This window comes from Oncorhynchus nerka, linkage group LG18 (assembly GCF_034236695.1).
Source record: "Oncorhynchus nerka isolate Pitt River linkage group LG18, Oner_Uvic_2.0, whole genome shotgun sequence".
NCBI classification, from domain to species: domain Eukaryota; kingdom Metazoa; phylum Chordata; class Actinopteri; order Salmoniformes; family Salmonidae; genus Oncorhynchus; species Oncorhynchus nerka.
The window spans coordinates 56559166-56585553 of NC_088413.1; the positions used below are offsets into that span (position 1 = coordinate 56559166).

At 46.8% G+C, this 26388-nt stretch overlaps 1 protein-coding gene across 1 annotated transcript in view; it reads right to left on the reverse strand.

The window, feature by feature from the left end:
- Nucleotides 1–344: 344 nt before the first annotated feature.
- Nucleotides 345–26388, reverse strand: part of LOC115146175 (lateral signaling target protein 2 homolog) — a 54606-nt gene continuing 28562 nt past the window's right edge. The window contains 14 exon segments of the mRNA XM_029688079.2: nucleotides 345–2516; nucleotides 2619–2722; nucleotides 2823–2927; nucleotides 3082–3192; nucleotides 15229–15392; nucleotides 15762–15860; nucleotides 17288–18365; nucleotides 18368–18720; nucleotides 18924–19025; nucleotides 19116–19205; nucleotides 19445–19534; nucleotides 19632–19834; nucleotides 20134–20271; nucleotides 23341–23481. Of these exon segments, the coding sequence (XP_029543939.2) occupies nucleotides 2385–2516; nucleotides 2619–2722; nucleotides 2823–2927; nucleotides 3082–3192; nucleotides 15229–15392; nucleotides 15762–15860; nucleotides 17288–18365; nucleotides 18368–18720; nucleotides 18924–19025; nucleotides 19116–19205; nucleotides 19445–19534; nucleotides 19632–19834; nucleotides 20134–20271; nucleotides 23341–23481 (2910 nt within the window). The 3' untranslated portion in view covers nucleotides 345–2384.

Consider the following 26388-nt stretch of genomic DNA (forward strand, 5'->3'; position numbering starts at 1 on the left):
AAACAAAAAGTAACTTTTTTGGTTTTAGTTTAATATTAGGCATACGGTTAGCAGTGTGGTTAAGGTTAAATGTGAGATTAGGTTTAAGAATAGAAATGGTTAGAATTAGGCGGAGTTTATGACTGAGGCGGTCGTGATCGATAGAGCAGCTGAGATACATCCAGGGTCTTCAGGCAAGGGAAGCGTGCTCCAATGACATGAAATCCCTTTGGATCAAGTTGTGTGATTGATGCTGTGCACACTAGAGTCAAGACCATATCAATGACGAGTTGACATAAATGTCACAACTGCCTGAGAAAAGACGGACATGAATGGATAGTAGTAACAGAAATTAGGATACACACTTTATTCAAAGGAAAAAGTCATTTAATTTGAATTTACATGGCATTTAAAATTAATAACATTCTTTCAGTTTTCCCAAATGTTTCACATGGCTCTTATTACTGAAATATGCTAGCCTTTACAAAATAACAAGCTCTGAAGTAATAGGATACACAGTCCTTGAATTACCGCACCATACTGAAAAAGTAGTAATAGATTTATAGATTTACAATTTCATTTGGTTTATAAAACAATTACGTAATTTTAAGGTCTTTAAATTTTCCGCAATACAAATAAACCGTGTAGAAGTATAAAGCGATCTAGACAAGATAAAGCCTGAGAATTAGTTTATAAATCAGGGCAGATTTGATATAACTGGTGCAGCCTTGAAGCGTAGAAGGCCATGGTTGTTTGAGCCAGTTATGTCAGATTGACCAGTCCTCTATCCACATCAACTCAAACACATTCTCCATTGTAACCTAGATGGTGAAGCTTTCCCTCCACATCAGAAATGACTCGAGGTAGCAGGCAGAAATCATGATGTAAGAGTAGAGGAAGTGGTTATCTACTGGGAATAGTAATACTTTGTGCAGAGAGGTATGGGGATAATGTATAACCAGGTAAGGATGAACAAAACAGTCTAGTTTCAATTGAACTTACTATCTGTAACATATTCTAACTGATCTCCCTACAGATCACATGTTTCTGCAACAGCAGCAGCAGCTGGCATGTAATTTAGATCATGAAAATGGACATCAATGCTTAGTGTAGAGGTTCGTCTCGGTTTTGGTGAATCCTGTCTAGAAAAGTTTGCTATCAGTGTGACCCCTGGGAGAGTTGAAATATACTTAAGATAAATGTGTTTGGCAACAACATACACAGAGGGAAAAACTATATTGCACAATCAGAAGGAAACAAAGCTGCCTTGACCAACTGATGGGAGACAGGTATCATAAACCTCTAAATAGTGGTGATATGCACTCCATGATTCTAACAATCAATTAATATAGATACTGATGTGTGGTAGGAGGTTAAAGTCTCTCTCCACCAGAGGGCATTAAATGCCTGAGAGAGTGACTGATGTGACCATGTCAAATCTCAGAGTAGCATGTTAAAGATGGGATGAGAAAAAGCTTTTTTTTTTTTTTTTTTTTAAATAAACATTGTATGTTGTGACTGTAAAAGCAATGGGCACAGCCCTCATTGTCACTAAAGGCCAGCTAATCTTTGTGTCCTTTGACACACAGTTGATAAAATACAAATCCCATATGAAATTAAATCACAAATTAAATTGCCGTTAAAAACATTGGCAAATTTCCGTGGTAGGAATCAATACATAAAATATTTTTTTTTGTTGCTTTGCTATTTAGGTAGCCTGATGAGGATTGCTTTCCCCTCATCCTCACAGCATCAGGAATTACATGACAAACTAAAATTAAAACTTCTAGAGCCATTGCGGCCAAACAAGCGAGATCAGTTGTGCGGAGATCATCATCACTATCAACATAATTATCCTTATTTACATGTTTATTATGACTTCCATTCTTTAAAGTAATCGGAGCCCTGTCAGAGCTCTGGCACAAGTGTGGGAAGCCCGCTAAAGCATAGGACATGCTTGTTATACACAAGCAATAAAACAGAAAAGGCTTTCTCTCCCTCTTCAGCTGCAAATATTCCTGAAGCTGTTCCTAAAGCACTGGACCGGTCCAGAGTAGCCTGTTCAAAACCCTACTTCCATTTTTTTCTTCATCTGCCTCTATAGGCAGGCAAGCAGGCAGGCAGGCAGGCAGGCAGGCAGGCAGGCAGGCAGGCATCAGCGAGTCAGGAGGAGGACAGCATAGCATTAGGCCCTTTGGTTCCCTTTCAGGCAGCAGCAGCAGCATCTCAAAAAACAGAAAGGGTTTAATCATGGTTTATGCGCCTCCACATCCGACCTCGTTCCACCTCTCTGCCCTCTCATCCATGTCCTCTTTATTCCAAAGCCTTGCCTTGCTGTGCAGTGTGATGAAGATGATCGATAAGGTTGCTCTGGGGGGGGGTGAAATTGGTTGATACAGCAGGGGTCAGATGCCAGTCTTGTCACTGTAGAACGGTGTGACGTGGAACATGTAGCAGTGCGTACACACCCTGACGGCTTTCACCTGGCCGTACCGCGGTAACGGGGCTGAGTGGGAGGAGCAGCGAGAGCAGAAAATCTAAAATGACACAGAACAAAAAAGGTACATTTGATTGTTCTTCATTTATTTGATGTAGTATAGACAATTCTAAAGGAGATCTGTTTAGGTGTTTTGTGTTACCTTGCCACAGCTCCTACAGTGGTGCTTTCTGCGAATGACGGTGAAGGGGGCCTTACAGGTGATGCAGGAGTCACATTCCTCATCAGGAACCCAGTCTGGGGGATCTACAGGGGAAAAGCAGGGGCACATTAATAGTGATGCTTGTTTATATGAATGAGCACGTCACGTGTGTATGTGTTTTAAGGAGAAAAGAGAGGTGCTGACCTTCAAACTGTCCATCCAGGGCCTTGGCTGCCAGCTCCGAGGAGGAGATGGTCTCCTGACAGAGAGAACAGTCCTCCAGAACAGCACTGCGAAGCCCTGGACATGCTGCACCACCACACAGAGCACAGCCGTGTCATTACAATTAACATTACCATCACAGACAAACACACTGGAAGAACTACACTAAGACACCTGACATTACTGCAAGTTAACCCTGATGTAAAGACAAACAACCTAAACAGAAGCATCTGTTCCTCACCCTTCTCCTTGTCATTGTCCCCCTGCTCAGAGGTAGCCATGACTTCAAACAGTGTCTTCAGAATGCTTCGAAGGTCGGCGGCATAGTTTGTCTGCAGCTGGTCAGCAACACCTGGAGGTCAAGGGGTCAAGAGGAACCAATGACATTATTATTAATTGTTTTTTTATTAGGACCACCATTAACCGACGCCAATGGCGAAATCTAGTCTTACTAGGGTGCAACACAAAGAAAAATACATTCATGACAAAAGACTTAACAATTCACATATATTTAAAAACATTAACATGTAGTGTGTGTGTGTATCTATCAGTTACAAATACGTCACATGGGGGAGAGGCGTTGCTTTATTTGTTTTTTTTAAACCAGGTTTGCTGTTCACTTGCGCTGTATGAGATGAAATCATGGCTCTGTATAATATTGTACGTTTCCTTGAATTTGACCTGGGGACTGTGAAAAGACTCTTGGTGGCATGTCTGGTGTGTGCATCAGTGCTGTGTGTAAGTTACTATACAAACTATTTGGAATTACCAACACATTGTTTCTTATAAAAACAAGAAGCGATGCAGTCAATCGTTTCTCAACTCTTAACCAAGAGAAACTGGATATTAGCCCTCTGATTACAATGAAAAGCAAAACGTGCCACTCTGTTCTAGGCCAGCTGCAGCATAACTAGGTCCTTCTAGTATAACTGGACAATAATCAAGACAGGATAAAACTAGAGCCTGCAGGACTTGCTTTGTGGAGTGTGGTGTCAAAAAGCATAGCATCTCTTTATTACGGACAGACCTCTCCCCATCTTTACAACCACTGAATCAATGTTTTGAACACAAGTTTACAAACGAAGGTAACGCCAAGTAATTTACTCTCCTCAACTTGCGCAACGGTCACACCATTCATTACCAGATTCAGCTGAGGTCTAGAATTTAAGGAATGATTTGTACCATATACAATAATCTTAATTTTAGAGATGTTCAGGACCAGTTTATTACTGGCCACCCATTCTAACTGACTGCAACTCTGTTTAGGCTTGCAGTGATTTCACAAGCTGTGGTTGCTGATTTGTATTGGGTTGAACCATCATCATGGACATATAAGCTTTGTTAAATGCCAGTGGTAGGTCATTGGTAAAAATAGAAAAGAGTCGAAGGGAGCTGCCCTGGCGATACACCACACAATGAACAACGGTGTTGGAGGAGATGGCTGCCGTTTTACGGGCTCCTAACCAATTGTGCTATTGTGTGCAGGTTTTTTGCGTTATTTGTAACTTATTTTGTACATAATGTTTCTGCCACCGTCTCTTATGACCGAAAATACCTTCTGGATATCAGCACAGCGATTACTCACCTCCTACTGGACAAAGATATTTTCTTTAACGAGTCAGACACAAAGGATTTACTTCAGACACCCAACAAGGCCCAAATCTCTGATTCGCATGAGAAGGAGATATCGGGACATAGGTTGGGGTGTCTTGTAAGGATCCTTCGGAGAGTGAGTAATCCAACTCTACCATCAGTCCTATTAGCCCACGTGCAATCATTGGATAGCAAACTGGATGAGCTTCGATCAACACTATCCTACCAACGGGACATTAAGAACTGTAATATCTCATGTTTCACCGAGTCGTGGCTGAACGACGACATGGATAACAGTTGGCTGGGTTTTCCGTTCATCGGCAAGATAGAATAGCTGCCTCCGGTAAGTGTCTAATTGTCAATAACAGCTGGTGCACAAAATCTAATATTAAGGAACGCTCAAGGATTTGCTTGCCTGAAGTAGAGAATCTCATGATAAGCTGTAGACCGCACTATTTATCACGAGAGTTACCTATATTTTTCGTAGCTGTCTATTTACCACCACAAACTGATGCTGGCACTAAGACCGCACTCACCAAGCTGTATAAGGCCATAAGCAAACAAGAAAACCGGGGAGCCAAGTGGCCGGGGACTTTAATGAAAGGAAACTTAAATCCGTTTGACCCAATTTCTACCAGCATGTTACATGTGCAACCAAAAGAAGAAGAAAAAAAACAACAACTCTAGACCACCATTACTCCACACTCAGAGACACGTAATCAAGCTCTCCCTCACCCTCCATTTTGGCAAATCTGACCATAACTCAATCCTCCTAATTCCTGCTTACAAGTAAAAAACTATAGCAGGAAGTACCAGTGACTCAATCAATGCGGAAGTGGTCAGATGACGCAGATGCTAAACTACAGGACTGTTTTGCTAGCACAGACTGCAATATGTTCTGGGATTCTTCCGATGGCATTGAGGAGTATACCACATCAGTCACTGGGTTCATTAATAAGTGCATTGATGATCCCCACAGTGACTGTACGTACATACCCCAACCAGAAGCCATGGATTACAGGCAACATCCGCACTGAGCTAAAGGGCAGAGCTGCCGCTTTCAAGGAGCGGGACTCTAACCCGGAAGCTTATAAGAAATCCCACTATGCCCCCCAACGAACCATCAAACAGGCAAAGTGTCAATACAGGACTAAGATTGAATCCTACTACACCGGCTCCAACACTTGTCGGATGTGGCAGGGCTTGCAAACTATTATGGACTACAAAGGGAAGAACAGCCGCGAGGTCCCCAGTGACACGAGCCTAACAGACGAGCCAAATTACTTATATGCTCGCGTCGAGGCAAGCAACACTGAATGCAGGAGAGCACCAGCTGTTCCGGATGACAGTGTGATAACACTCTCCTTAGCCGATGTGAGTAAGACCTTTAAACAGGTCAACATTCACAAGGCCACAGGGCCAGACGGATTACCAGGACATGTCTCTGAGCATGCGTTGACCAACTGGCAAGTGTCTTCACTCACATTTTCAACCTGTCCCTGACCGATTCTGTAATACCAACATGTTTCAAGCAGACCGCCATAGTTCCTTTGTCAAAGAAAACCTGCCTAAATGACTCCCGACCCATAGCACTCACGTCTGTAGCCATGAAGCACTTTGAAAGGCTGGTCACGGCTCACAACACCATTATCTCAGAAAACCTGGACCAACTACAATTTGCATACCGCCCCAACAGATCCACAATGACGCAATCTCTATTGCACTCCACACTGCCCTTTCCCACCTGAACAAAAGGAACACCTACGCGAGAAAGCTATTCATTGACTACAGCTCAGTGTTCAACACCATAGTGCCCTGAAAGCTCATCACTAAGCTAAGGACCCTGGGACTAAACACCTCCCTCTGCAACTGGATCCTGGACTTCCTGACAGCCAGCCCCCCCCCCCCCCCCCCAGGCGGTAAGGGTAGGTAATAACAACACATCTGCTATGCTGATCCTCAACATGGGGCCCCTCAGGGGTGTGTGCTCAGTCCCCTCCTGTACTCCTCTCTTTCAACGTGATCAAGACAAAGGAGATGACTGTGGACTACAGGAAAAGGAGGGCAGAGCACGTCCCCATTCTCATTGATGGGGCTGCAGTGGAGCAGGTTGAGAGCAGGTGTCCACATCACCAACGAACTATCATGGTCCAAAAACACACCAAGACAGTCGTGAAGAGGGCACGACAAAACCTATTCCCCCTCGGGAGACTGAAAAGATTTGGCATGGGTCCTCAGATCATCAAAAGATTCTACAGCTGCACTATCGAGAGCATCCTGATTGGTCCTGACTGATCCAGGACCTCTATACCAGGCGATGTCAGAGGAAGGCCCTAAAAATTCCAAATGACTCCAGTCACCCTAGACATAGACTGTTCTCTCTGCTACCGCACAGTAAGCGGTACCGGAGCGCCAAGTCTAGGTCCAAAAGGCTTCTTAACAGCTTCTACCCCCAAGCCATAAGACTCCTGAACAGCTAATAAAATGGCTACCTGGACTATTTGCATTGAGCCCCCCCCCCCCACCCAAATTTTTACACTGCTGCCACTCGGTTTATTATCTATGCATTGTCACTTCACCTACATGTATATATTACCTTAATTACCTCTAACCTGTACCCCCGCACATTAACTCTGTACTGGTAGCCCCTGTATATAGCCTCATTACTCTTATTTTATTGTTGCTCTTTGTTATTTGTTGTTCAATTTTCTTTTTTTCAGTTTTAGTAAATACTTTAACACTTATTCTTCTTAAAACGGCATTGTTAATTAAGGGCTTGCAAGTAAGCATTTCACTGTAAGGTCTGTTGTATTCAGCACATGTGACAAATACAATTTGATCTGATTTTTGACTTCACATGTTTAACATTAGAGAAGCTTCCATTAAAGAAAACCCTCTTCTGTTAGATAGATAGCTCTGAATCCACAATATGGCAGGGGTTAAAAAGCCATAACACATATGTTTTTTCAACAGGTTATGGTCAATAACAAATCCTGCACTGATATCTACTAGTAAAGCACCCACAATTTTCTTATTATACATTTCTTTGTCATTTGTGTCAGTGCAATACATGTTGAGTGCCCTTTTCTCTATAAGCATGCGGAAAGTCTGTTTTTGTTCAAACCATTTTTTACAACAGTTTGCTAAGAGCCGCCAGCAAGGTTGGCTGTTAGAACCAGTCAAGGCCACGACCCATTCTTGGGTAGCGAAATTACTTTTGCTTCCCCCCAGGCCTGAGGACAAACACTTTCCTCTAGGCTCAGATCAAAGTTATGACATAATATACTGTAGGAGTGGCTATAGAGTCAGCTACCATCCTCAGTAGCTTTCCATCTAAGTTGTCAATGTCAGGAGGTTTGTCATTATTGAGCTATACTTTTTCCACCTCTCCCACACTAACTTTACAAAATTCAAACTTACGCTTTTTTTTCTTCCATTATTATTATTATACATGAATAGGATGCCACACTGTTCATTGTTGGCATTTCCTGCTTAAGTTTACCCACTTTGCCAATAAAGTAATCATTAAAAAAAATTGGCAACATCAAATGGTTTTGTGATGATTAAGCTTTCTGATTTGATGACCAATGGAGTTGAATTTGTCTTAATGCCCATAATTTAAAGTACTCCCCCCCCCATCATTCGTTATATCATTGACCTTCATAATACAGTTACTTCTTTTCATTGAATTTAGTCACATAAGTCAGCCAGTCAGATGTGCAGCCAGACTTATTAGCCACTCCTTTTGGCCCATCTCTTCCAACCATACAGTTTTTCAATTCCTCATGGAGCCTTAACAGTTCTAACAGTCACTTTAACAGGTGCATGTTTATCAATAATTAGAAGAAGCAATTTCATAAATGAATCATGTGCAGTGTCTGGATGCTCCTTATCAAATCACAGACCAACAAAAATATATAAACTCAAAAAAAAAAAAAAAAAGTCCTCTCAACTGCATTTATTTTCAGAAAACTTAACATGTGTAAATATTTGTATGAACATAAGATTCAACAACTGAGACAAACTGAACAAGTTCCACAGACATGTGACAGAAATGGAATAATGTGTCCCTGAACAAAGGGGGGGTCCAAATCAAAAGTAACAGTCAGTATCTGGTGTGGCCACCAGCTGCATTAAGTACTGCAGTGCATCTCCTCCTCATAGACTGCACCAGATTTGATAGTTCTTGCTTTGAGATGATACCCCACTCTTACACCAAGGCACCTGCAAGTTCACCCTCCGAGCCAACAGGTCCCAGACGTGCTCAATGGGATTGAGATCTTTGCTGGCCATGGCAGAACACTGACATTCCTGTCTTGCAGGAAATCACGCACAGAACGAGCAGTATGGCTGGCGGCATTGTCATGCTGGAGGGTCATGTCAGGATGAGCTTGCAGGAAAGGTACCACATGAGGGAGGAGGAGGTCTTCCCTGTAATGCACAGAGTTGAGATTGCCTGCAATGACAACAAGCTCAGTCCGATGATGCTGTGACCCTCCACCTCCAAATCGATCCCGCTCCAGAGTACAGGACTCAGTGTAACGCTCATTCCTTCGAACATAAACGCGAATCCGACCATCACCCCTGGGTGAGACAAAGCCGCGACTCGTCAGTGAAGAGCACTTTTTGCCAGTCCTGTCTGGTCCAGCGACTGTGGGTTTGTGCCCATAGGCGACGTTGTTGTCGGTGATGTCTGGCGAGGACCTGCCTTACAACAGTCCTACAAGCCCTCAGTCCAGCCTCTCTCAGCCTATTGCAGACAGTCTGAGCACTGATGGAGGGATTGTGCGTTCCTGGTGTAACTCGGGCAGTTGTTGTCATCCTGTACCTGTCCCACAGGTGTGATGTTCGGATGTAACGATCCTGTGCAGGTGTTGTTACACGTGGTCTGCCACTGTGTGGACGTCCCGTCTCCCTGTAGCGCTGTCTTAGGCATCTCACAGTACGGACATTGCAATTTATTGCCCTGGCCACATCTGCAGTCCTCATGCCTCCTTGCGGCATGCCTAAGGCATGTTCACACAGATGAGCAGGGACCCTGGGCATCTTTCTTTTGGTGTTTTTCAGAGTCAGTAGAAAGGCCTCTTTAGTGTCCTAAGTTTTCATAACGGTGACCTTAATTGCCTACCGTCTGTAAGCTGTTAGTATCTTAACGACCGTTCCACAGGTGCGTGTTCATTAATTGTTCATGGTTCATTGAACAAGCATGGGAAACAGTGTTTAAACCCTTTACAATGAAGATCTGTGAAGTTGAATTTTTACAAATTATCTTCCTGAAAAAGGGACGTTTCATTTTTGGCTGAGTTTATAATCCACATAGCTAAATATTTGATATGATATCTTACACAGTATTTTAGGCCCAGCTTTAAGAACCTGGGCTTTCCTGGATACAACCACTACATTATGATCCCTGCATCCACTGGGAACGGATACAGCTTTAGAACAAAGTTCTACAGTATTAATACAAATATCATCAATACATGTGGATGATATAACTCAAGTAGCATTTGTAAACACCCTGATAGGTTGATTATAATAACCTGAACCAGATTAGAGATCTTGAGCGGCCAGCATGATGAGCGGCGATCTTTGATGAAAACCAGTCAATATTCAGGTCCCCAAGAAAGTAGACCTCTCAGTTTACATCATATACACTATTAAGGATTGTACACACAGACATTATCTTAGGTACTGACTGTTAGCACTTGGTGGCCTATAGCAACATTGTAAAATAATAGGCGTCGATGAGACTGGTGAACCTGAAACCACAACGCTTTAATAACACTTGACATGAGATCTTGTCTAAACATTACAGGGATATGGCTCTGAATATATACAGCAACACCTCCCCCATAGGCATTCCTGTCTCTTCTGTAGATATTATATCCTTGAATTTCTACTGCTGTATCATGAAAGGAATTATCTAAGTGAGAGTCTCAGAAGTGGCTAATATATGAATGTTATCTGATGTTATCAAGTTAATGATTTCATGAGCCTTATTACAAAACATTAGGAATACCTTCCTAATTTTGATTTGCACCTCCTTTTGCCCTCAGAACAGCCTCAAATCGTCGGGGCATGGACTCTACAAGGTGTCGAAAGCACTCCACAGGGATGCTGACCCATGTTGATTCCAATGCTTCGAACAGTTGTGTCAAGTTGGCTGGATGTCCTTTGGGTGGTGGACCATTTTTAGCCCTTTCCTGGGTAGTTTATCAGAAATGGAAATAAAGATGGAAAAGAACAAACAAAGCAAAAAATAAAAACAGCATTCCATCAATCAGTTTGTGTGTGTAATTGTGTGTGTGTGCTGGGGGTTGGTTTGAATCTACGAAACAAAATGCTTGGCTCTCATCCCTTCCAGGCTTTTGGGAGGGAGGGTGGACAATGAGACTGTCACAGTGGATGTAAGTAATGTCCCCACGCGCTTTGGCAGCTTTCATGGCTGGAATAAGTCCTCTTCTGGCGCACTGCTTCAGGATAGTCCTCGTTGTCCTCAAACGCCGTCCAGGTCTTGTGTGGAGACTTTGCAATTCCGTCCCCAACAATATTGTTCCGCCTTGATTCTCCCTCAAGATAATCAGATTTCTCCGTCATTGTTATCATGGATTCACATACACAACTGATGTCCTCTCTCAATGACTTACAGATTGCTGTCATCTTGCCGTTCTCCTCTTTAAACTCATCGAGCTGACACTGGGAGAACTGCTAACTGTTCTTCAGGTCCTGGACCTCTCTGGTCAGATAACTAATAAAAGAATGGACTGACTCCACCAGTATTTGGACAAAATGGCTTCAAGTTCTCTTTTTGTTGTAAAAATTGCTTGTAGAACAATTTTGTCCTCAACGGTACTCCCAGCGGCTTTGGTCTTTGTCATGGTAGTAATGTGGGCTACTTTGTTACTCCTCTCAGTTCCAGACAGGGCAGGTCGCAAGGCAGACGGAAACAGCAGGGATTCAAAACAGTCACTACCGGGACAATCCGTAATCCTAGCTGAATGGGCTGTGGGGTGTGTACAAGCTGCTAAGAAAACCTGGCTAGCTTAATAGCTAGCTAACTAACGTTACTTAGACGCTAGGCTAGTGTCTGCGCCAACAAGGGAACAAACACTTCTCTGGAGCAAAATAGACCTGCTATTCTTCCATGTAATACATTGAACGCCCTACACTGTGATGGTGAATAAATAAGTCCATTAATTCATAGTTATTTTGCAAAAGAAAGCCACGAGAAAGATACACGTTTCAATGCATGCCACTGGAACGGGCGTCGTGCAAGCTAGGCATAAACAGGATACCGGGTGCAACTGTGGTGCATAAGAGAAAAGCCAAGTAGGCTAGTGCATTGTGGAATACAGTGTAAAGCCGTTGGAGGGTGTTTGGAGTACAGATCAGTAAAGTAATAAAAGTACATTTTCATTTTATTTTGGAGTCAAAATATTAATAACAAAATAAACAAAAACATGAGCAACATAGACTGATTTACCCCATCAAACTACAGCTATACCCTTGGAGCGAGAGACCACTATCCGTTCTAGGATCCCTATTGTTTTCTCTATATATGCAGCCTCTTGGTGATGTCATTCAGAAACACAATGTCAACTTTCCCTGTTATGCAGACGACACACAAGCTGTACGTTTAGATGTAACATGGCGAAATCCCAAAATTGCCTACCCTGGAGGCATGTGTTTCAGACAAGAGGAAGTTAATAGCGGAAAATGCTTTACTTTTAAACTCGGGCAAAACAGAGATGCTAGTTCTAGGTCCCAAGAAACAAAGAGATCTGCTGTCAGAACTGACAATGAATCTCGAGGGTTGTACAGTCTTGATGCAACTTTGATGCAGAAACGCTAATCAATGCTTTTGTCACTTCAAGATTAGACTACTGCAATGCTCTACTCTCCGGCTACCTGGATAAGGCACTAAATAACCTTCAGCTAGTTCTAAATTAGAGGTCGACCGATTAACCGGAATAGCCGATTTCAAGTTTTCATAACAATCGGAGTTTTTGGACATCGATCATGGACGATTACATTGCACTCCGAGGAAACTGCGTGGCAGGCTGACTACCTGTTATGCGAGTGCAGCAAGGAGCCAAGGTAAGGTGCTAGCTAGCATTAAACGTATCTTATAAAAAACAATCAATCTTAACATAATCACTAGTTAACTACACATGGTTGATGATATTACTAGTTTATCTAGCTTGTCCTGCGTTGCATATTATTGATGTGGTGCCTGTTAAATTATCATTGCATCATAGCCTACTACGCTAAACAGGTGATTTAAAAAGCGCATTCGCGAAAAAAGCACTGTCGTTGCACCAATGTGTACCTAACCATTAACATTCAACGCCTTTCTTAAAATCAATACACAAGTATATATTTTTTAAAACCTGCATATTTAGTTAATATTGCCTGCTAACATGAATTTCTTTTAACAAGGGAAATTGTGTCACTTCTCTAGCATTCTGTGCAACAGAGTCAGGGTATATACAGCAGTTTGGGCCGCCTGGCAAGTTGCAAACTAATTTGCCAGAATTTTACGTAATTAATGACATGACGTTGAAGGTTGTGCAATGTAACAGGAATATTTAGACTTAAAACGGTTCCGTATTTCACTGAAAGAATAAACGTTTTATTTTCGAAATTATAGTTTCCGGATTTGACCATATTAATGACCTACGGCTTGTATTTCTGTGTGTTATGTTATAATTAAGTCTATGATGTGATATTTGATAGAGCAGTCTGGCTGAACGGTGGTAGGCAGCAGCGGGCCCGTAAGCATTCATTCAAACAGCACTTTCGTGCCTTTGCCAGCAGCTCTTCGCAATGCTTCAAGCATTGAGCTGTTTATGACTTCAAGCCTATCAACTCCCGAGATTAGGCTGGTGTAACCGATGTGAAATGGATAGCTAGTTAGCAAGGTGCGCGCTAATAGCATTTCAAACGTCACTCGCTCTGAGACTTGGAGTAGTTGTTCCCCTTGCTCTGCAAGGGCCGTGGATTTTGTGGAGCGATAGCTAACGATGCTTCGAGTGTGGCTGTTGTCGATGTGTTCCTGGTTCGAGCCCAGGTAGGGGCGAGGAGAGGGACTGAAGCTATACTGTTACACTGGCAATAGTAAAGTGCCTATAAGAACATCCAATAGTCAAAGGTATATGAAATACAAATGGTAGAAAGAGAAATAGTCCTATAATTCCTTTAATAACCTCAATCTAAAACTTCTTACCTGGGAATATTGAAGACTCATGTTGAAAGGAACCACCAACTTTCATATATTCTCATGTTCTGAGCAAGGAACTTAACCGTTTTTTTTTTTTACATGGCACATATTGCACTTTTACTTTCTTCTCCAACACTTTTTTTGCATTATTTAAACCAAATTGAACATGTTTCATTATTTATTTGAGGCTAAATTGATTTGATTGATGTATTATATTAAGTTAAAATAAGTGTTCTTTCAATATTGTTGTAATTGTCATTATTACAAAAAATTAAAATAAAGTAAAAATAAAATAACAAATCGGCCGATTAATCGGTATCGGCTTTTTTTGGGCCCCTCCAATAATCGGTAGCGGTACTGAAAAATCATAACCTCTACTCTAAATACGGCTGCTAGAATCTTGTCTAGAAACCCCAAAAATATCATATTACCCCAGTGCTAGCCTCCCTACACTGGCTTCTGCCGATTTGGTTCTGCCTTACATACCTACACTAGTCACAAGACGCAAGGCTCCTTCTAAGCAAACAGCTGGTCTCAACCTTAAAGTCGTTACTGAAGACTCATCTCTTCAGTATGTCCTATGATTGAGTGTAGTCTGGCCCAGGAGCGTGAAGGCGAATGGCAAGGCACTGGAGTGACGAACCACCCTTGCTGTCGCTGCCTTGCCAGATCCCTTAACTCCACTGGGATTCTCTGCCTCTGACCCTATTACGGGGCCGAGTCACTGGCTTGCTCATGCTCTTCCATCCTTCCTGTCCTCGGGCTTGTGCGGTGGGGATATCTTTGTGGGCTATACTGGGCCTTGTCTCAGGGTAGTAAGTTAGTGGCCTGGTGATATCGCTAGTGGTGTGGGGGCTGTGCTTTGCCAAAGTGGGTGGGGGTTACCCTGGTCCGGGGGTAACTTTGGACAGGGCCACAATGTCCCCGACCCACCAGGTCTGTCTCCTGTATCTATGCTGCAATAGTCTGTGCCGGGGGACTAGAGTCAGTCTGTTATATATGGTGTAATTCTCCGTCTTATCTGGTGTCCTGTGGGTTCTTAGATATGTTTGCTCTAATTCTCCCATCTCCCCCCCCGCCCCCGGAGAACCTGAGGCCTAGGACCATGCCTCAGGACTACCTGGCCTGATGACTCCTGCCTGTCCTGTCCCCAGTTACCTGGTCGTCTTGGTCTCCCCCCCCCACACACATACATACTGTCTCGACCTCTAAATGCTCAGCTGAAATGGCAACTGACATTAACTCCCGAGGTGCTGACCTCTTGCACTCTGTACAACCACTGTGATTATTAATTGACCCTGCCCGTCTTCTATGAACATCTTGAAGAACGACCTGGCCTTACCGGTCACGTACTCTTATAATCTCCACCGGGCACAGCCAGAAGAGCAAGCCTGGTTACCATCTTGGTTGTTTCCTAGATTCTTGACTTTGTAGGGAGTTTTTCCGAGCCACCGTGCCACTACATTAGTCACTCTCTGGGGTTTTAGGCTCGGTTACTGTACAAGAACTTTGTGACAACTGCTGTTGTAAAAAGGGCTCTATAAATACATTTGATTGATTGATTGAGAGACATACCCGATATGCAGACGAAGAGGCGGTGGATGAGGTCACTGCTGCTGTGGAAGCGCGAGCGGATCTTGTTCCTGGCGGCCATCTTAGCAGCCTGCAGGGCCAGCTGGATTTCATGACGGTCCAGATCCTCTGACGTCCCCGAGCTCGTGGTCAGACTGCTGACAGGGCTGGGGCAGGCAGGGGGAGCGCACATGCATGCACACACACACAGAGAGAGACAGAGAGAGAGCGAGAGCGAGATACAGTGAAGGGAGATAGAGACAGAATGGAGAGGGGCAGGGGCGGGACAGTTACATTCATTGTAATTCTTATCAACACACAACACTGCTCACCAGCATATTGTGTACTGTAATGAATATGCATTGTACAATAGGGGTTGTGTTTGATATCAATCTCAAAGTGAGTAATGGGTGAAATAGAGATGTTGATGGGAAAGGTTTATATGACCATAAGCTGTAACATAGGGATGTATGAAACAGAAACACACACACAAACACACTACAGATACAGCTGCTCACAAATGGGTCAGCGGTTACCTGGCTGTGTAAGCACTGCTGGACAGACTACATGTGGTGACAGACACACTCTCACAGTCACTACTGGAGACTGAGCTGAGAGGAGAGTCCTGAAAAAAACTGGGAATAACAAAAAAAGAGGAAAAGCTAAATAATTAAATCAAAAATAAACTGATAACAGATGGGCAATATAAAATAGGATCTGTGAATGTTACGCTATAAGAGTAGCATAAAGCAAAGTGCAAATAGCAAACAGAACATAAAACTGGATGACAAGATGTGGACTAAATTAGCCAGAGACCAGACGTGAAGGAAGTTTGCTTTCAAAAGAGATAAATGACTAAGGTAAATGGTAAATGACTGTTGTTGAGGCCTACCTGCTATGAAACGGAGCCCTAATAACACATCACCCAAACACCACATATATAGCACAGTGCATTCTGAAAGGATTCAGACCCCTTGACTTTGTCCACATTTTGTTATGTTACAGCCTTATTCTAAAATCGATTCAATTGTCCCCCCCTCCCCCTTATCAATCTACACATAATACACCATAATGACAAAGCAAAAACAGATGTAAACATTTTGCAAATCTATTAAAAGTAATACAAATAAATAGCTTCTTCACATACAATTCCAGTCAAAGTTGACACGCCTACTCATTCCAGGGTCTTTCTTTGTACTGTTTTCTACATTGTAGAATAACAGTGAAGACAAAACAATGAAATAACACATATGGAATTATGTAGTAACCAAAAAAGTGTTAAACAAATCTAAATATATTTGAGATACTTCAAAGTAGCCACCCTTTGCCTTGATGACAGCTTTGCACACTCATGAGAAACTAGATTCTCTGGTCTGATGAAACCAAGATTAAACTCTTTGGCCTGAATGCCAAGCGTCACGTCTGGAGGAAACCCGGCACAGTCCCTACGGTGAAACATCGGTGGCAGCATCATGCTGTGGGTTTTTCAGTGGCAGAGACTGGGAGACTAGTCAGGATAGAGGAAAAGATGAACAGAGCAAAGTACAGGAGAGATACTTGATGAAAACCTGCTCAAGAGCGCTCAGGACCTCAGGCTGGGGCTAAGGTTCACCTTCCAACAGGACAATGACCTTAAGCACACAGCCAAGACAAAGCACGAGTGGCTTCGGGACAAGTCTCCGAATGTCCTTGAATGAACCAGCCAGAGCCCGGAATCTAACATCTCTGGAGACCTGAAAATAGCTGTGCTGCAATGCTCCCCATCCAACCTGACAGCTTGAGAGGATCTGCAGAGAAGAATGGGAGAAACTCCCCAAATACAGGTGTGCCAAGATGGTAGCGTTTTACCCATGAAGACTTGAGGCTGTAATCGCTGCCAAAGGTGCAAATGTGATATTTAAGTCTAAAAACCTGTTTTTTCTTTGTCATTATGGGGTATCGTGTATAAATTGAGGGGGGAAAAAAAACAATTTAATCAATTTTAAAATAAGGCTGTAACGTAACAAAATGTGGAAAAAGTCAAGGGGTCTGAATACTTTCCAAATGCTCTGTATATTCATACCTAGTGTTCTTCTTGATCTCTTCCTTGGACTCACTGTCTGCCTCTCTGGTCCCCGTCCTGTCCCTTCCCCCGCTGGCCTGAGGCCTCCTCACTGTCCTGCACTGGTGGGAACAAGGTTCTGGGGTTCCCCTTACCCCAATGGGGCTCCTGTTCTGGCCCAGGCACTGCTGAGGCGCCGGGGCCACCACCACCAGGCACTGGTCACAGTGCTGGTCCCCTTCCTCCACCCCTGGAGCTGGCTCTGAGGAGCAGCGAGAGGGGGGAGAGTCACCTTTCCCATGTAGGTCGTGTCCTGAGGAAGCTAGGCGGCAGGCAGAGGACTGGATGACAGAGCTGTGGGGCTTGCAGTGTTGGTCCAACCCCAGGCCCATTCCCAGCCCTGTGGTGTCCATGGTGAGCGTGTCATCATGGCCGACCTCACAGCTGCCGCAGCAGACACAGGAGTTGAGCAGGCAGTTTGTGGCCACCAGGGGGGCGCATGGCTCTGTCTCTGAGGAGGAGAGGGGTCGGGGCAAGAGCAGCTTGTCCACAGCCATCTCAGTCAGGCTGGGGGAGTGGGGGTTGAAAATGACGGTGGCCGATAGCTTCATCCCTCCCATGCGGTGTGCGATGACCTCAGCAGTTTCTGCCCCCTCCAGGCCCACCTCCCAGCCGTTAGTGTAGGGCAGGGGCTCCCGGCCAGGGCTGGGACTGGGTCGCTTGGTGCTGGGGCACTGTGAGGGATGGCTGTGGGGCTGCTGGGACAGATCTGACTGGGCTTCAGTGGGCCATCCATTCCTGGATGAGTCGGTAAGGGGGCCAGACCTGCTGGGCTGAGGAGAAGAGGGCTGAGGGGCGAGGTTAGAAGGCGAGGTTAGACGACTGCTGGTCACAAGGTCCCCTCCTGCATCCAGGTCCTCCATGAAGAAGACTCTGTCCTCCTCTTCGTGGTAGAGACCTGTCCTGCCCTGGCCCACCAGCACCCGGATGGGGGAGGCCTCGGTGCTAGAGCCACCGATAGAGCCCCCTCTGTTGGGGCGGTGGGCTGGGGACTGGCCCTGGCTGGGAGGGGACAGCAGCGTGAACATCTCGTCCCCACGCGGTGCACCATCATGTTGAGCTGTTCAATCTCCTCCTCATCATATTGCATGGAGCAGGCCTGGTCCGCCTCCTCCGCCTCCTCACACAGACCACCCCGCTCCTCCTCTCCCCCCCTCTCCACCTCCTCCCACTGCCTGTCCTCCTCATCCTGGATGTGGGAGATGCAAAGAGACAGCACCTCCTGTTGCTCGCTCTCAGTCGGCTCCTCCGGGATGTCACCGGTGGGGCTGCTGGATGAGAGGGGGTCTGGGGTAGGGGGAAGCTCGGGGACTAGGGGGAACCCGTCCTGAGAGATACAGAGGCTCCGCTCCAGTGTCAACAACTCCTCCTCTGACAGGGTCTGGAGCAGGTCCCTATGGGAATAACACAAGCTTAATAAGATACTTAAACGCCCAGCCTAAAATAATCACGCAATGAGGATGATACTGGCCCATGATTTTTAGACTGTTCGGCAAAGTCGAATTATATTCACAAGATTGTCGCGATGGTTCAGAGCTATTTTCTACCTATGATTAAATACAGAGGACAATCTATACGTGTATCCTCTTAACAGTACCTGATCTTCTTCAGTAAAGTACGGAAGGGCCGGAAGAGCTCAGACATGTCCCCTGGTTTCCTATCCAGGTTGAGTGGACCTTCACCGTACACCACCAGACCACTGAGGGAGAGACCGGGGGATTACAACATGTTATTAGTATCAGAGACTTCTAGAAGACGAACAAGAGGAGACAGAGAAAACAACACTTACCACACAATGGCTAGTCTGGGGATTGTAAACATCAGAGCGGGTTCATAGTCATCGATCATGTCTTGGCTGAGATAGCCCAGCTTGAGCGCCCTAAGACAAACACAACACAGACGTGAGGCTGTGAAATAATATTGGACAACCACTTGACATTTTTTATAAAACCTGCATGCATGGAGTACCATGTCTGAAACTTGCAAAACCACTCGACTGTCATCTGAGTACCAACTCTAACGTTACAAACCTAAAAACTCAAACCCAGCCTTCACACTGTCCCATTGCTATTCCCCGTGACATGGTTCGTCTCTCTTTCCCCCCCCCATACAACTCACCTCTCCACAGTCTCACAGAAGAGCACAATCACATCCTGCTGAACATAGTATTCTTTGGGAGACTTCACAGGCACCATGGCTGATACATAGCTGACAGAGAGGGAATCATGTAAAAATACATTAAAATGCATAGTCAAATATGTTGATGATGTCCAATAGTGTAAGATGCTGATGTCCTGAGAGCTACCTGAGCTCAAACTCAGCAAAGAGGCTGTCGAAGTGGCGCAGCGTGTCCCTCATGCGGTCTGTGTAGAAGTTGAGGTCTCGGAGGGCCTGGTCTCGCGTGATGTTACGGACCTCCTCCAGACTATGGGTCAGGTCCTTGGCGAGAGGCCTCATGGCCATGCTCTCTATCTCCCTGTTCATGATGATGGAGCCTGCAGCCAGACACTACACGTAAAGATGGTGAGAGAAGGGAATGACTCGTGTTATTTAACCCTTCTTGATCCAGGGTAGTCTCATTCAAATATTGTAAATTTTTCTTCAAGACAAACTTGTCTATGCACAAGTGGCTAACACAAGGAATAATGAGTTATACAATGATCCAGCTGACCATTACATTGTGAAAACAGATAGGAAACATGACTGTAAATGATGAATGCCTATAGTGTCAAGCAGACTAACATTCATGCAGAGTACATATTGTTAATGTGATGTGACATGATACTGGAGGGGATACAGTACAGTACCTCAGCCCCAAACCACAGCTGTCCAGCCAGGTTGTCATGGCGAATCTCCTCTGGGAACTTGACACAGAAGTCTCTGTTGGCTCTGTCGCCAGGGATACATTCATCCATGATCTGGTTGATAACGTTCAACACATTGTCCTGCAGACACAGGGAGAGTGACAGGGATAGAGATTGAATAAATGAGTGAATAAACGTACTGAAAAAAAAAAAACAGGGTGTCAAGATAAAATGTACTGAATGAAAAGGGGCGTCAATAAGACAAATTCTGTTGGTGACGAGCGACCGCCAACAAAACGCGGGAGTTTTGATCATGATGTTTCACAAACTACCAGACAAACTGTCTGGAGAACTCTGAACAGGGAACAGGCTGAAAACAATTAAACAGGCCAATGCACAGAATGGTCCCATTACAGCCCTCAACTAAATCCCATAATTCCAGCGGTGCAGACAAACTGTCCCGCACAGTGAGAGCTAATCAAGAGCTTGTGCCGCTGGCATGTACAACAGTTCGAACAATGAGCCTTTTCTCTCCCTCCCTCTCTCTCCAGGAACAGCACTACGTCGCTGCTGCTAGCCCCGAGGAGCAAGATTAAAAAGCTTAACTACCGACTTCATTGCCGTGCTGTACTACCTACGCCGTGGCTGGGTCCCAGTGCCCCCACCAGCCCAATGCTCATCTGGCCATTGTCCTGTGTGCTACACTACAGCTTGGCCTAACCTTGAACACCATCAGCCTCTCATCGCACAACATGACGATGTTGAGATGATACCTACACTAGCAGAAGATAGATGGAGAGCTTGCTCGCTCTACACGCCTACGCTCCAAGTTGATGCTTTGCCAGGAAAAGAGAAACGAGGAACGAGCAATCTCTTCCACTGGTGCAGTCCATGCTGTGAGAACAACTACGTCAACATAACTTGTGCAGCTTGGCACCTCTGAGGCCCACGGCCATCAAGAAGAGCTCCTAACAGAAACGTTAGGGGTCGAGAGGACAACTCTCCACCGTCAGACCACTTGGCTTCCATTCGGGGGGGGGGTCTCATGTATAGGTGGTATTATTAAAGCATGCTGGTAACATGGTGTTCCTTGTCTCAACGAGGTAACTTACATCAAAATACTTTTAGAACTATGGGAGTTAAAAGCCGACCTGACAAGTATCACATATACTACGTGTTTAACCGCATTTTGTTTCACAGAAATATTAGTGTGGAAGCAAAACACTAGCTGAGAGAATAAGAGGCCGTGTTGCGTCCCTGAAGCACTTATTTTTCTTTCAGGGGGAAATCTGGAACGAGCCAAACCAGGATTGATGATTCTCAGTCGCTGAAAACGTCCTGCAGTCTAGCTAAAAGCCTTTGGGTTTATGAAGCACAACATGACGAGAATACAAAAACTCAGCAGAGAGAGAGATGGCGGGAGAAGGGACAATGAGAGCGTGGAATGGAGAGAGAGATGGCGGGAGAAGGGACAATGAGAGCGTAGAATGGAGAGAGAGAGAGAGATGGCGGGAGAAGGGACAATGAGAGCGTGGAATGGAGAGAGAGAGAGAGATGGCGGGAGAAGGGACAATGAGAGCGTGGAATGGAGAGAGAGAGAGAGAGAGATGGCGGGAGAAGGGACAATGAGAGCGTGGAATGGAGAGAGAGAGAGAGAGAGATGGCGGGAGAAGGGACAATGAGAGCGTGGAATGGAGAGAGAGATGGCGGGAGAAGGGACAATGAGAGCGTGGAATGGAGAGAGAGAGAGAGAGAGATGGCGGGAGAAGGAGAGCGTGGAATGGAGAGAGAGAGAGAGATGGCGGGAGAAGGGACAATGAGAGCGTGGAATGGAGAGAGAGAGAGAGAGAGGCGGGAGATGGGGACAATGAGGAGAGCGTGGAATGGAGAGAGAGAGAGAGAGATGGCGGGAGAAGGGACAATGAGAGCGTGGAATGGAGAGAGAGAGAGAGAGATGGCGGGAGAAGGGACAATGAGAGCGTGGAATGGAGAGAGAGAGAGATGGCGGGAGAAGGGACAATGAGAGCGTGGAATGGAGAGAGAGAGAGAGAGAGAGATGGCGGGAGAAGGGACAATGAGAGAGAGAGAGAGAGAGAGATGGCGGGAGAAGGGACAATGAGAGCGTGGAATGGAGAGAGAGAGAGAGTGGGCGGGGGGAGGATAGAGAGAGGAGGAAAAAATAAGAGGGGGAAAGCAGTTGGGGATCAAGCAGTGACCTTATTAGGAACATCCCCCTCTGGACCCTGGGTGCACGAGGCCCAGGCACATTGGTGGGCCTGCTAACGACCTCCTCTCTGTCTGCCCCCCCCCTCTGAACACCAACCTAGCAGACAGCAGCATGGCAGCCATCACTCACAAAGTCCAGACCCCACACACCTGAAGGAAGACCAGTTTAGAAGCCCTCCCCAACTCCAAATGGACACAACAGTCTTCCATCGGTCATGTGACAGGTCTCAAACAGAGACAAATACGTCTCCGAGGAGAAAAAGCGTCATCTCCGGTCAAGCAGACTAATAACCTATAGTGGATCTACATAACACTGACATAAGTCAGTCATTCAAAACAACCTGACAGTCAATCCTTTACTCTGACCCCATAGTGCCTGAAAACACCAATCCAGGTGTCATGATATCTATGTAGAGAAGTAGAGACTTCAAGATCCAATCTCTAATACCTCCACTTCATTGATCTTTCCAGAGTCACTCATCCAAGTCTTCTTTCCTGACCTAGATAACCTGATAAAGGCTTTCAAAACAGCAACAAAACCTGATTGAATCAACTGCTTGCACTCAGAGGGACTCCTTATCTCTCCTTACCACTGTGAACCGGAGTGATTTAACAGCCCGTCCAATCAATGCTTACTGGGATAATCGCACAACCCCTACCATATCAGCCAACTAATCTCAGGCTTTTTGCAGTTCAAACTCCCCTGATGTAGAGTTTGTCGTCATAGTTTTAAACATTTGAGGTCAAACTTCAATACCTCACTTTAATTGGCATGGTGGACTCTTCAAGTGCTCTCTGCCTAACTGGGTTACAGCATTAACTCTCAAATGAAATGTCTGATGGATTTTTACAAATTTATGGAGCTGGAAGTCTAAAAGAAATTAGAAGCATGGTGAAATGAAACGATAAGAGACCAGCTACAGAATTGTGGCAGTATTCCGAGGGTACTGAAATGAACTAGTGTCAGCCCCTATAGATTCTTACCTGACAGGATCTGAACTGGTTGACCAGCAGCGTACACCTCTGAGGCTCCTTCCTCCCATCTAGGCTGTCCAGTTCTGTGGCCACCTGATTGAGCTCCTCATCAGCATAGTAGAACTGGGCCAGGAGCTGAGGGTCCGTCCTCTGTACAGACAGAGACGGAGAGGTTAAATAAAGCACTTCACATAGAGGTTTTTAATCGTAGTAGATCAGCTGAACATTGACATAAAGGGCATTGCACATGGGGAAAGGGTTTTAAATAAGGCACTCCCATCTCCTCTATATCCCAGTTACAATGATACGTCATGTGGGGCCTTTGACTTTATTGACAACAAAGACATAAATAAAAACAGGATTACAGAGGTGTACATGTATGACGTGTATGAGCACCAGGACGGTGAAAACAGGCTGGGTTCTAGAGGGTGGAACGTTAATAGATGGTTAATATGGTCTGTACTCTTCCCAGAAGAGCAGGGGTAATTAGAGAGCTTGGCCCTGGTAAAGGATTTGTGTCATTATCTCACACCGTGTGCTGTTCCGTAGGGAAGAGCACAGCATACAAGATCATCCCATTGCTAAGCATATGCACGCCATTCAATAGGGCTGGAGAGAGAGATCGAGGCAGAAAGAGAGAGCACGCAAGAGAGAGAGAGAGAGAGAAAGCGAGAGCACGCAAAGAGAGAGAGAGAGAGAGAGAGCACGCAAGAGAGAGAGAGCGAGAGCACGAGCGAGAGAGCGAGAGCACGCAAGAGAGAGAGAGCGAGAGCGAGAGCACGAGAGAGCGAGCGAGAGCACGAGAGAGCGAGCGAGAGCACGAGAGAGCGAGCGAGAGCACGAGAGAGCGAGAGCACGAGAGAGCGAGCGAGAGCACGAGAGAGCGAGCGAGAGCACGAGAGAGCGAGCGAGAGCACGAGAGAGCGAGCGAGAGCACACGAGAGAGAGCGAGAGCACGAGAGAGAGCGAGAGAGAGCGAGAGAGAGAGCGAGAGCACGAGAGAGAGCGAGAGCGAGAGAGAGCGAGAGAGAGAGAGAGCGAGAGAGAGCGACGGAGCGAGAGAGAGCGAGAGCACGGAGCACGAGAGAGCGAGACGGAGAGCGAGAGAGAGCGAGAGACGGAGCGAGAGCAGAGCACGGAGCACGAGAGAGAGCGAGCAGAGAGCGAGAGCACGAGAGAGAGCGAGAGCGAGAGAGAGCGAGAGCACGGAGCGAGAGAGCGAGAGCACGAGAGAGAGCGAGAGCACGAGAGAGAGCGAGAGCACGGAGCACGAGAGAGAGCGAGAGCACGGAGCACGAGAGAGAGCGAGCACGGAGCACGAGAGAGAGCGAGAGCACGAGAGAGAGCGACGGAGCACGAGAGCACGAGAGAGAGCGCACGGAGCACGGAGCACGAGAGAGAGCGAGAGCACGGAGCACGAGCACGGAGCGAGAGCACGGAGCACGAGAGAGAGCGAGAGCACGGAGCACGAGAGAGAGCGAGAGCACGGAGCACGAGAGAGAGCGAGAGCACGGAGCACGAGAGAGAGCGAGAGCACGGAGCACGAGAGAGAGCGAGAGCACGGAGCACGAGAGAGAGCGGGAGCACGAGAGAGAGCGGGAGCACGAGAGAGAGCGAGAGCACGAGAGAGAGCGAGAGCACGAGAGAGAGCGAGAGAGAGCGAGAGCACGAGAGAGAGCGAGAGCACGAGAGAGAGCGAGAGCACGAGAGAGAGCGAGAGCACGGAGCACGGAGCACGAGAGAGAGCGAGAGCACGAGAGAGAGCGAGAGCACGGAGCACGAGAGAGAGCGAGAGCACGGAGCACGAGAGAGAGCGAGAGCACGGAGCACGAGAGAGAGCGAGAGAGAGCGAGAGAGCGGAGCACGCACGAGAGAGAGCGAGAGCACGGAGCACGAGAGAGAGCGAGAGCACGGAACACGAGAGAGAGCGAGAGCACGGAGCACGAGAGAGAGCGGAGCACGGAGCACGAGAGCAGAGAGAGAGCACGGAGCACGAGAGAGAGCGGAGCACGAGCAGCGCAGAGCACGAGAGAGAGAGCGAGAGCACGGAGCACGAGAGAGAGCGAGAGCACGGAGCACGAGAGAGAGCGAGAGCACGGAGCGCGAGAGAGCGAGAGCACGGAGCGCGAGAGAGAGCGAGAGCACGGAGCGCGAGAGAGCGAGAGCACGGAGAGAGCACGAGAGCACGAGAGAGAGCGAGCGAGAGAGAGCGAGAGCACGGAGACGAGAGAGAGCGAGAGAGAGCGAGAGAGAGAGCACGGAGCGAGAGAGAGCACGGAGAGAGAGCGAGAGCACGGAGCGCGAGAGAGAGCACGGAGCGCGAGAGAGAGCGAGAGCACGGAGCGCGAGAGAGAGCGAGAGCACGGAGCGCGAGAGAGAGCGAGAGCACGGAGCGCGAGAGAGAGCGAGAGCACGGAGCGCGAGAGAGAGCGAGAGCGAGAGCACGAGAGCGAGAGCAGCGAGAGCAGCGAGAGCAGAGAGCGAGAGCACGAGAGAGAGCGAGAGCACGAGAGAGAGCGACGGAGCACGAGAGAGAGCACGGAGCACGAGAGAGCACGAGAGAGAGCGGAGCACGCAGAGGAGAGAGCACGGAGCACGAGAGAGAGCGAGAGCACGCACGGAGCACGAGAGAGAGCGAGAGCACGGAGCACGAGAGAGAGCGAGAGCACGGAGCACGAGAGAGAGAGAGAGAGCACGGAGCACGAGAGAGAGCGAGAGCGAGCGAGAGAGAGCACGGAGCACGAGAGAGAGCGAGAGCACGCGAGAGCACGAGAGAGAGCGAGAGCACGGAGCACGAGAGAGAGCGAGAGCACGGAGCGCGAGAGAGAGCGAGAGCACGAGAGCACGAGAGAGAGCGAGAGCACGGAGCACGAGAGAGAGCGAGAGCACGGAGCACGAGAGAGAGCGAGAGCACGGAGCACGAGAGAGAGCGAGAGCACGGAGCACGAGAGAGAGCGAGAGCACGGAGCACGAGAGAGAGAGAGAGCACGAGAGAGAGAGAGAGCACGGAGCACGAGAGAGAGAGAGCACGGAGCACGAGAGAGAGAGAGCACGGAG